The following is a 12,500-nucleotide window of genomic DNA, read 5'->3' on the forward strand; positions in this document are numbered from 1 at the left end:
GGAGAAAGTTTGAAAAAAAAAAAATAGTCTTTTATCCTGAAGACGTTGCATACGAGTATCTCCAGCCTGGCCGATAGGATACCATATACAGTACATCAGCATAGGATACTTTAAGTTTCCTTGTAGTGTTTCCTTTGTAGTACTTTTTTGTTCTTTTTAGAATATTTCCTCACATTCCGAACGATAACCATAAAGAAAATAAGTAGATAGATTTGTTTTTCCTCTTCCGTCTTCATTTCATTTTTTTTTTTTTTTTTTTGGCTTTATTCAAAGAGCTTCCATATCTTTGTACGTTCCTCTTCACTTGCATATTTCCTAATCTAAATATTCTTTTTAACTTCTGTCGCGTTAACTTCCAAGAATTACCGATTACTGTAGGAAAGAGGGCAAACGCAGAGTATGGGATCTAATATATTTGACGTTTCGCCCAGCAAGGCTTCTTCAGAAATAACATAGTTGAGAAACATTTGACTCCTTATATAGCCCGAGCCTTGCCCGTAGGAAAGAGGGTAAACGCAGAGTATGGGATCCAATATATTTGACGTTTCGCCCAGCAGGGCTTCTTCAGAAATAACACAGTTGAGAAACATTTGACTCCTTATATAGCCCGAGCTTGTAGGAAAGAGGGTAAACGCAGAGTATGGGATCCAATATATTTGACGTTTCGCCCAGCAGGGCTTCTTCAGAAATAACATAGTGGAGAAACATTTGACTCCTTATATAGCCCGAGCTTGTAGGAAAGAGGGTAAACGCAGAGTATGGGATCCAATATATTTGACGTTTCGCCCAGCAGGGCTTCTTCAGAAATAACATAGTTGAGAAACATTTGACTCCTTATATAGCCCGAGCTTGTAGGAAAGAGGGTAAACGCAGAGTATGGGATTCAATATATTTGACGTTTCGCCCAGCAGGGCTTCTTCAGAAACAATTTTTTTTTTTTTTTTTTTTTTTTTTTTTTTTTTGCTAGGCAGAATATGACGCATCTAGTCTTGTCAACAACATATCTTACAAGAGATTCTCTTTTTCATATACAACCTTCACTATTCCTTCTTCTAGGCTGTCAGTTTCTCTTCTCTGTCACTCCATAATTTCTTTAAAGGTTACCATATTCCTCCTATCCTCGTTTGTTGTTGACCTATCCTGCCCTTTTCCATGGTATCGAAAAGACTAATTTGTCGGACTTTCATTTTCCCTTTTTAGTTTAACAATATCTGATTTTTAGGCTAGGGTTGTTTCTTTTTCTTGTTCAAACTTTTGCTCTAGGTCATGTGATCATGACTCAGGGGAAGATAGTATACCTCTCAATCGTTTCAACTCAATAATTACAATTTCACATACCTCTATGGAAGAGTTGCATTCATCTCGAAATCTTATTCTTCAGTTTTGTCCCTAGCACCAAATTCATAAATTTCCTCAACGAAATTACACACTTTTTTTGTTGGAAACCTTCAAAATTTGCCATTTTTAGTGTAAATGCTTAAAAAAATTGAACACTAATGTAAACAAACTAAAATGAATTTTGGTCTTCTTTTGTTTCCTATCATAAGCGACGTCGGAAATGTGTGTGTGTGTGCGTGTGTGTGTACTGTATATGTATGTATATGTGTGTGTATGTGCGTGCGTATTTTCCTAGTGTGTGTGTGTGCGTGTGTATGTGTGTGTGTGTGTGTGTGTGTGTGTGTGTGTGTGTGTGTGTGTGTGTGTGTGTGTGTGTGTGTGTGTGTGTGTGTGTTCATGTGTGTGTGTGTTCGTGTGTGTGTGTGTGTGTGTGTGTGTGTGTGTGTGTGTGTGTGTGTGTGTGTGTGTGTGTGTGTTCATGTGTGTGTGTGTGTTCGTGTGTGTGTGTGTGTGTGTATGTGTGTGTGCGCGCGCGCGTGTGTATGTGTGTGTGTGTGTGTGATTCACCATGGCCTTGGATCACGTGTTGGACTCGTAATCGACAGCTATTTTCCTCCCGGTAGAGAGCTCAGAGTTCATATATGACCGATCTTTGGGTAATGCTGTGACCTTACAAGCACACACACACCCAACTCCCCACCACGAGAGTTGGAATAACGACTCACAGCCTAGCGATACTGAAATTATTTCAGCTCTGGGCGGGATTCGAATCCGGACCGCCGTAGTGCCGGCCGCGTACGCTACCATTGTGCCATGCGTGTGTGCGTCTGTGTGTGTGTGTGTGTGTGTGTGTGTGTGTGTGTGTGTGTGTGTGTGTGTGTGTGTGAGAGAGAGTGTTTGTGCGCGCGCACGTGTGCGATAGGTGTATCGCGCACCTAACTCCATGAAGTATTTGTTATCAGATTTGGTTCTTCCAACAGGTCAAAATGCGTCTCTTCGCTGGTCTTCTCGCCCTCCTTCTGACTCTGGAGCCCCACCAGAGCGCCGACGGTTACCGAATCCTATTTCTTTCGCCCATTTCATCCAAGAGCCACAAGGGATTCTTCTCATCAATCACTTCAGTGCTAGCAGCCCGAGGTCATGAGGTCAGTAATATTTTAACTCATTAAACTCCGATGACAAGATTCTTGTCATTTGGACAAATAAAACAAAAAATCATAAAACACCAAAATGTTTGATCAAACACCAGAAAAATATGACGTCAGTCCTCGCTTCGCTCGCGAGCGAAGCGAGGACTGACGTCATATTTTTCTGGTGTTTGATCAAACATTTTGGTGTTTTATGATTTTTTGTTTTATTTGACCAAATGACAAGAATCTTGTCATCGGAGTTTAATGAGTTAAATGTGGATAGACTGATGAATTATTTATAGTTTTTTGAAAATAGTAACACAACTAGCTTTAGTTTTCACTTCTTTTCTCTAGTGCAGGAATACTTTAATCTTACTAATACTGTAGATAGATAAGGTTTTTTTTCAAATCATTTTAGAAAATAACGTATTATGTATGAATATAAAAAGAAAATAGAAAAAGAAATGGGCGATTTTTTATTATATGCAGATGACACAACTTCCTGGAGCAAAAATAGGTCATAACTGGAGATAATTTTACGTTGTTGGAAGAAGTGTCTTAATGAAACTGGGGCTAGGGTTGATATACGGAAAACTGAAACACTGAGTTTTAGAAGAGAAGAAGAAATTGGAAAACTGGAAATACAAAGTTAGAAGATAAAAGAAGTAGATTGTGTTAGATATCTGGGTTATATGTTTGCAAGAAACGCCGATAAAACAAAGAAAGAGATAACAGGGAAAAATATCGAAATATAGCAGATGTATTTCATCATTATATCTTGAAGGTCACCTTTGTCCATATAGAAGCAAAGAAGGCAGTTTTCGATGCAATGTTGATACCATTATTAACATATGCATCAGGAAGTTAGACACTTATATCAAGAGGCTGGAGGTAGAAAAATATGACGTCAGTCCTCGCCTCGCGCGAGGCGAGGACTGACGTCATATTTTTCTGGTGTTTGATCAAACATTTTGGTGTTTTATGATTTTTTGTTTTATTTGTCCAAATGACAAGAATCTTGTCATCGGAGTTTAATGGGTTTATTAAGAGAGGAAGTCACTTTTGGGAGACCAAATTGGAAGCGAGTGTTGACATACGCTAATGTCTACTTGAGATGACCACCGATTGTTTAGAAATGAAGTGCAGTCCGCTGATAATGAGATTGCGCGTTATCTCGAGTCTCATTGATAATCTCTGGCCTGTTTTATTTTAAACTCTTATCAGCATCCATTCCCGCTCCCTGCTTGCTGCAGGCTGATAAGTGACACTTTTCAGATGTTCCCAGCCATATCCCTGTGCACGACAGAACTATGAATAAAAGTACTCAGAGTTATATATATATTTTTTTTTTCAGCCGTCTGGGGTATTGGTCCTCATGTAGCTTATTGGCTGCATGTTATTGTACAGTAAAATCTGCTCAGTAGCATGAAGCTGATATTTTAGGCTCTATATGGGGCGCCCCTACGAGAAATTATGCTACTTTATTTTACTGTCCTCCCATTCGTAACCCATTAAACTCCGATGACAAGATTCTTGTCATTTGGTCAAATAAAACAAAAAATCATAAAACACCAAAATGTTTGATCAAACACCAGAAAAATATGACGTCAGTCCTCGAGGACTGACGTCATATTTTTCTGGTGTTTGATCAAACATTTTGGTGTTTTATGATTTTTTGTTTTATTTGACCAAATGACAAGAATCTTGTCATCGGAGTTTAATGGGTTAGTACTGTCCTGCACCACTTCTCTGAATATATATTTCCATTTTCGCCTAACTCCCCCACCCCCGTATGGCAGGGGGAACGAAGAATACTCCCGCCGAGTTTTCCCACTCGGAGTCGTAAAAGGCGACTAAAACGGGACGGACTGATGGTATTTGCCTCCTGCATTCTGTAACATTAACGGTACATGTATTTCTACGAGAAGTCAAGGAATAAGAGGGTCTGGGATGTGTTTTCCAACCAGAACCCTAATATTTGGGTCTTTTCATGTTTGAGTGAAACTAAGTTGAAAGAGAGGGACGAGTTTGAGTTTGGTAATGTAGTTTGGAGGGTGTCAGGAGTGAAAAGAGGATAAGTGAGAGAAGGAGTGGCTATACAAGTAAGTGAAGAGATAGGTAAGCATGTGGTGGAGTGGAAGGAGATTTTTTCAAGGTTAACGTAGATGAAGGCGAAACTGGGAAGGGAGATAAGGGTCTTTGTAAGCGCATATGGGCCTGGTAGTGAGAGGAGTGTATAGGAAAGGGACTTTTTTTTTTATAGATTTGAATGAGAGCGTAGATAGTTTTGTGAAGAATATCAGCGTAGCGGTATTAGAAAACCTCAATCCTAGAGTAGGGGATGAACCAATACACAGAGTGGATGGGAAATTTTGGGTTTCAGGTCAAAATCATGGAGAATTTATTGTGGAGATGAGTTTAGAAAAGGTGATAATAGCTAACACAGTGTTTAGGAAAAAAGTCAATCATAAGTACACATAGGAGAGAAAGGTGGATGGAAGGGTGGTTGAAAAGGCTTTATTTGACTATGTAGTTGTATCCAGGAGAAGAGTAGGAAGAGTTCTGGATGTCCATGTTCTTAGAGAAGAGAATGGGGAAATATCAGATTTTTTTTTCTTTTGTGGAAGGTAAGTTGATAATGGAGTATAGATAGAAAAAGAGTAAAAGGACTGAAGGTAAGGAGGTGCTTAGAATAAAATGTTTAAATGAGAATGAAAAGGAAAAGGAGTACAACAAGAAGCTGAGTGAAATGTGGGACGTGGTGAAGAATAGAGTAGAAGTAGGAGTGGAAGAGGAATGTGGGGTATTTCAAGGAGGGAGTGACAAGGTGTGCAAAGATGGTATGTGAAACAAGGAGGATGGGAGGGAATTGAAGAAAGGGTAGTGAGTGGTGGGGTGATGAAGTGAAGAAGGTAGTAGAAGAGAAGAAGCGAGCATTCAGGGACTAGTTGCAAGGTAGGATGAAACATATGAAAGGTACAAATAAAAAAGAAGAGAAAGAAGAGAAGCAAAGCATAAGATAAAGGAGGCAAAAAGGAAAGCAGATGTAAAATGGGGGAGGAGTATGAGTAAATGTAAGGTGGTGAAATATGCAAGCCACAAAGGGAGAGGATGGCAGCGAGTTGGGAGTAAATCTGAAAGGAAAGAGGCTGGAAAAAGTGGATAGCTGTAGGTATTTGGGGTCGTATGTAGCAGGAAAGGGAGGAGTGTAGGTGAAGGTATATTGTAGATTGAGAGAAGTAAATAATTCCCTTCGGGGATTGATAAATGTAATGAAAAATAGTCATTTGGAAATGAATGCAAAGAGGAGATTATATAAAAGGATAATTGTACCAACAGCACTGAATGGGGTAGAGACTTGGAATTTAAGAGAGCCACAGAGGAAAAGTTTGAATGTGTATGAGATGAAATGTCTGAAAAGTATGGTGGGGATTACTAGGTTGAATAGAGTGGGGAACGAGGTGAGGAGGAGGGGCTGTTGTGGAAAAGGAGATGTAAACACGATCGAGACTAACAGGTGCTCGATGGAAGCATATCCAGAAACTGATACGCTGTCGGCCTATAGCTCGAAGATAGCCGATACGAAACAAATAGATTGTGACAAGCAATTGCACTATCAAGTGTAAGTTGACCACAATTTCTTATATATATGTACTCGAGTTACATACATATATACGAAATTTATACTCAACCCAGCCCAATTGCGCTATCATGGCGGGGTGGGTTGAGTATAGAATACACATGAACACACACACACACACACACACACACACACACACACACACACACACACACACACACACACACACACACACACACACACACATACATACACACACACACACACATACACACACACACACACACACACACTACACACACACACACACACACACACACACACACACACACACACATATATATATATATATATACATATATATATATATATGTACATACATATAAGAGTGTGTGTGTGTGTGCCCGTGTGTGTTCACGAACTATGCTGGTAACTGACCTAGACCAAGTCTCATACCTGGTTTGATATGACGTCATTCCAGTGATGCCCCACGAGTCTCCGAAGGCACTTAATACCAAAATCATCGGGACGACTTTTCAAGTCAGCTCGGGGCTCGGTAAGCAGGCGTGAGATCCTTTGCATTAAAATGGCCCTCGCCATCATCAGCGGTTCCCCTGATATGCCTCCTCTTATTCATTTTCATAAGAATTAAAGTCCGTCGTTTCTGAGTCCTTTATTGGCCCATGTCCTCAACCATTCTGTCAGCACGGCCCAACTCTATACTTACCAGTTCCTCCCGCGACACCACACTATCCTCGACCTTAGACGCTTTCCAACGCACTCCTCTGCAGTTTTAGAGTTTCACGTTTAAAGATGTCCCGTCGTTCTTCCAGGTCTTCAAGAATCCTAAGTACTTCAAACCTATTAAGAGTTGCTGCCGCACTACGACATTACTATAACATATCCACCGGTGTGGCTCTCGTCTCTGGAGCCAGGAACCTCCAATCCTTAGGCTTCTTGACTTTGCAAAGTTCAAGGGGAGAGAACTGTTGATGTTCCTGGTTCTACAATCATAGGGTCAAATACATACTTCATAGCCAACTGTGTCGGTGCCTTTAGCCACACTAAAGTCTTCCATAACAAAAAAGTGTGTCTCGTAGCGGGCACTGGTTGACTATAGATCTAAGATTGACATAGAACATTTCATTCTCTTTAAAGTTATACGCCTCAGCAGGAGCACACTCTGCAGTATGAGAGACGAAGCCCAAAGTGTGCTTCAGCCTAACCACCATCATACGCCCATCAGCCGTAGTTGGCTAGATATGCCTTCAGCTACACTCACGAGGTGGGCTCCATCAGTTCAGCTCGGCCAGAAGTAGGAGTAATCCTCATTGCTGATCTCACCACTACCTGATCTTCTCACCTTTGATGCAGCTGCTATTTATATCCAATCTAAGCTTTCTGAGTTCCGCCGATGAAAGGGCTAGTCGACCGTTCTAGGAGGTGGAAAGGATATTCTAGGAGTCCACACGGAGAGCCCTTTTGAGGTTTACTTCGGGCCTGGCTCGAAGTATTTGTGCCCTATTTAAAATTTCTTGGCTCCCCGTACAGTGGATTTAGTGGTTTTTACAGAGGCAGGTTGCAATCCTGCCCTCACCATATGTGTCGCGTATGGTCTCCATTTGCAAATGCCTATGATTCGTCCTCTCATAATCCCGTCCCACCCGCCACCGAGCCAACAGAATACGGGAGACTAAAACTTGGGATTGTATATCATCCCAATAGTCCCAGGGGTCATTGGAGAGTGTCAGGATGCAGGGGGAGCCCCACGTTGGGATGCCAAATGTCAGGACGTAGAGAACTTCCCGTTGGGACGTCAGATGTGAGGATGCAAGGACCCCCACGTTAGGACACCAAATGTGAGGAAGTGGGATGCTGTTGGCCTATCTGGAAGGCAAACACTGGAGGGGAAGAACAGGTTTATTTGTGAATGGGTATAAAGCACTACGCATAGAACCACAGCTTAGGAAAAGTTGGGGCCGAGAAGAATACACTGATTGTTTCTGTAGTGGGCTCGCTCACATGTCAGCTGAGGAAGGTAGATAGTGCCAGGCGACGATCTGCTAAAGGAAGATGGAAGTGAAAGACGGCGAAAGAAGTGGGGTGGCAGACGGTGAGGGAGGTGTTGGTGATGCTCGTCACGTGGTGCTTCGAGGCGGTCAGTGACTTTGGTGATTTCCGTCCACCTTATATTCACCAGGTCAAGTTACGACACGCGCGCTAATCGGCCGCTGGGAGAGGAGTCTACACGGCTGGAGACGCACCTCACTCTAGGTGGGGACTGTCAGGTGCGTAAGGTCAGCCGTCCCAAGGGACTCACATTGTGCGAAGCGACCGTCCCAGGGGACTTGCACTGGGCAGTGGTGGTGGTGGGAGTCGTCGTGAGCTGCCTCACGTCTCCAGCGAGGACAACTGCCTAACAGAGAATATACGTACCCACCACCTTGACACCAGGGAGTGAAAGCGCCGACCGTGTGACGTCACTCCATATGGTGGTTGGTTGACTCAGGGCACACACCCATTAAACTCTGATGGCAAGATTCTTGTCATTTGGTCAAGTAAAACAAAAAATCATAAAACACCAAAATGTTTGATCAAACATTTTGGTGTTTTATGATTTTTATTTTTTTATTTGACCAAATGACAAGAATCTTGTCATCGAAGTTTAATGGGTTAATTAAGCAGCCCAGCCGATTACCTCTCCGTGCCAAGAGAGGTCACCCGTCATGGCTGTCACAGGTGAATAGTATTACCATCCGATTTTGCAAATATCTAAGGTATGTTTCTATATTCTTCACATCTATATTAAAATTGTGATTTTGTTTCTATTTTTTTTTCTTCAGCTCATGTGTGCACAATATATAAGTAACCTAATGTTGTATTCTTAGCATAGGGTGGGGAGGTCATATGTGAAAAGATAAACAGGAATGGTGATAACATTGTTCATTGTAATACCCTATTGTACACAGTCCTGGGTTTTGGGAGATGTTGGTTCTGAGACACTGCATTTTCCGTCACCCATAAAATTTGTAAACCGATTTCTCTCTTTTTTTCATGTACATATTTTAAAAAGCGACAGAAAGGTAACTGAATGAATGAATGAATTCATAAGTAAAGGAATAGTTAAACACACACACACACACACACACACACACACACACACACACACACACACACACACACACACACACACACACACACACATACATATATATATATATATATATATATAGAGAGAGAGAGAGAGAGAGGGAGAGAGAGAGACAGAGAGATAGATACACATATATATTCACTGGGGAGAAATGAACTAACACAATTGTAAATCACAACTAACACCACAATCGGAACAAAAGAAGGCTGAATACGCGAGTCTATATATTTCTACTGCTAACTGCAATCCTCTTCAATAGTACGAAGAGGATTGCAGTTAGCAGTCGAAATATATAGACTCACGTATTCAGCTCTTTTTTCCCGACTGTGGTGTAAGCTGTGATATGTATGTGTATATGTATATGTATATATATATATATATATATATGAATGTATATATATATATATATATATATCATATATATATATATATATATATACATACATATGTGTATATATATATACATATATGTATATGTATATATATACATATACATATACATATATATATGTATATATATATATATATATATTTATATATTTACATATACTAAAGTCTTTTTTTCCCTTACACGGGGGGTAGCCAAAAAGAAAAAAGGTATAGAAACCACTCCCACCCATTCCATTCCCTACATATTCCACTCCCCTCCACCCTCCTCCCTCCCTCTTATCTTAGCACCTCCTGGATTACGGGTCATCCCTGCATCCTGCCGTTTCCCTGGGTCAGAAGCAGTGTCGCAAGACACAGCACATCCACAGTAAGGCCGCTTCATAAATTCGGCGACCCCCCTCTCCGTCCCCTCATGCAGATATGCATATATATATATATATATATATATATATATATATATATATATATATATATATATATAGAGATAGAGAGAGAGAGAGAGAGAAAGAGAGAGAGAGAGAGAGAGGGGGGGGAGAGGGAGAGAGAGAAATGAATGAATGATTGAATGAATAGATAAATGAATAAATAAACAAATAGATAAATATATAGATGAATAAATGAAATACACAATCAAATACCCGGAGGCAACCACTCCGGGAAGAAAATAACTAAAAATACACCAATTCGAACTCTAGTGCCTGTATAGGGAAGCATCTAAAGGTTCCCCATTTGAAAGAATCCAAATCATAGGCAGATAGAAAGGCATCAGGTAGAAAAAAGATTCAGACCATTTCAACGGAAGGAATAACATAGCAAACTGATTGACTCTTGTAAAAAATCATTGCTCAAAAAATGATGAGACATTTCAGATAATCTAGTGTTATCGTGTGAGGAGAGGGAGGCACGAAATCACTGAGTGTTGAAGAACAATGATAAAGAAAATGGCGAAAGAAAACGTAGATATTGCGGCGGACAGGGAAAGTGCAAGAAAAGAAAAGCATTGATAAGGCGGAAACGTTTCGATTCTGAGTGAACCGGAGTATTGAATGAATTGATTCAACCCTAACATGAGAAGCATACTCCATACAATAACGAATAAGTCTTCTGTATAAGCTCAACAGCTGAAGCCGATGACAAGATTCTTGTCATTTGGTCAAATAAAACAAAAAATCATAAAACACCAAAATGTTTGATCAAACACCAGAAAAATATGACGTCAGTCCTCGCTTCGCTCGCGAAGCGAGGACTGACGTCATATTTTTCTGGTGTTTGATCAAACATTTTGGTGTTTTATGATTTTTTGTTTTATTTGACCAAATGACAAGAATCTTGTCATCGGAGTTTGATGAGTTAATTAATTATTAAAGGAGAGTCCAATGTTTAAGGTGTCAAAACCAAGAAGTTATAAACCTTCGAATAAAACAGGATAACTCGATGAAAGATTGTTTCGAGAAGACAGGTGAAGAAACTGAGTTTTTGTGACAATGAACGACACTAGGTTTTCTCTGCCTCAAGCAACCATAATAGAAAGGTCAGATGTGCAACAATTCTTCTAGATATATGAAACTCATTTAGAAAAGGACAACTGGAGAAAGATATAGAAAATACATAGAATAGTGCTATCAGTATAATAGTGTAAAGGAAAATATATGTAGTCAAATAATTTATTCATGAATTGGAGGAAGAGAGTAGGAGATAGAACAGAGCCATGTGGAAGACCAGAGGTTATAAACAAGGTAGAGGACTGGTGTCTACCTACAAAAGTGGTCAGAAAGAAAATCAGAATTGAGTAATCAAAAAGAAGATATACATTATGACGATAGCTTAGAAATATATATTTATGTCAAATGTTTTTATATGTCTGATGCAGTATTATATGTCTCATCAAAAACCCCTAAAGATGACCAAGAGTCAGATAGAAACGTTAGATCTTTTGTAAACTATTCTTCGCGGAGCCCGTAGTGGAGAACAGAGAGGTTTATGAGCGAAGATATGTTCATAATGTTCTTATTAAGGATGTAATATATAGATAAACTGGAGATTAAAGCTTTAGGATGGTAGATAGAGAGCTGAGAGTGGCCACTTTTTTTTTAATAGATTAAATTTACGAATATTTCTAGTATAAAGGGCAAGAGTAAGTTAATAGACAGACGGAATAGTTTACCTAAGCAGGAGAGTTAACACGGAGGCACGGTTTATTAACCCATTCAACTCCGATGACAAGACGTCTTGTCATTTGGTCAAATAAAACAAAAAATCATAAAACACCAAAATGTTTGATCAAACACCAGAAAAATATGACGTCAGTCCTCGCTTCGCTCGCAGCGAAGCGAGAATTGACGTCATATTTTTCTGGTGTTTGATCAAACTTTTTGGTGTTTTATGATTTTTTGTTTTATTTGACCAAATGACAAGACATCTTGTCATCGGAGTTGAACCATCCGGTTCGTTAGCCTTCTTAGGGATAAGGCCGGATATGGCAAAGAGCGTCTTTTGGGAGGAATTGGGATGGAATGAAAAGAAAGTATTAACAGAAAGAACAGTAACGGAACGGTCATTTTTTGTGGAAGTTTGAAGCAAAAATTTTCCTTCTTTCTTTCGTAGAAAATGCAACAATACCGTCGCCACGAAAGAGAGGATGCCTAGACTAACATGTGATTTTTTTCATGTTATTGGTTAGGTGCCAGAAATCACTTGATGAATAAGAAAAGTCAATTTTTGACGCTTCTTATTGATGTAAGGTGATCGAAGGAAATAATTTATGATTATCAGGAGTTTGAAGGGCAAGATGCCATTAGTAATTACTTAGGCCTTGTCACATAGTCTTGGATAGCACGGTTTTTCCAGATTTTGGATTAGAAAATATGCCGAAATTGATGCTCTCATACCCGGAATGATCAATTCCATATAA

The 12,500-nt window shown here is 40.0% G+C and overlaps 1 protein-coding gene across 1 annotated transcript in view; it reads left to right on the forward strand.

The window, feature by feature from the left end:
• Positions 1–12,500, forward strand: part of LOC143030946 (UDP-glucosyltransferase 2-like) — a gene marked incomplete at its 3' end in the record, with an annotated part of 72,256 nt that overhangs the window by 18,808 nt on the left and 40,948 nt on the right. Inside the window, 1 exon segment of the mRNA XM_076194240.1 lies at positions 2,319–2,483. Within this exon segment, the coding sequence (XP_076050355.1) occupies positions 2,325–2,483 (159 nt within the window).

The sequence above is a fragment of the Oratosquilla oratoria genome, chromosome 12, assembly GCF_046742065.1.
Source record: "Oratosquilla oratoria isolate Oo_2021 chromosome 12, ASM4674206v1, whole genome shotgun sequence".
NCBI classification, from domain to species: domain Eukaryota; kingdom Metazoa; phylum Arthropoda; class Malacostraca; order Stomatopoda; family Squillidae; genus Oratosquilla; species Oratosquilla oratoria.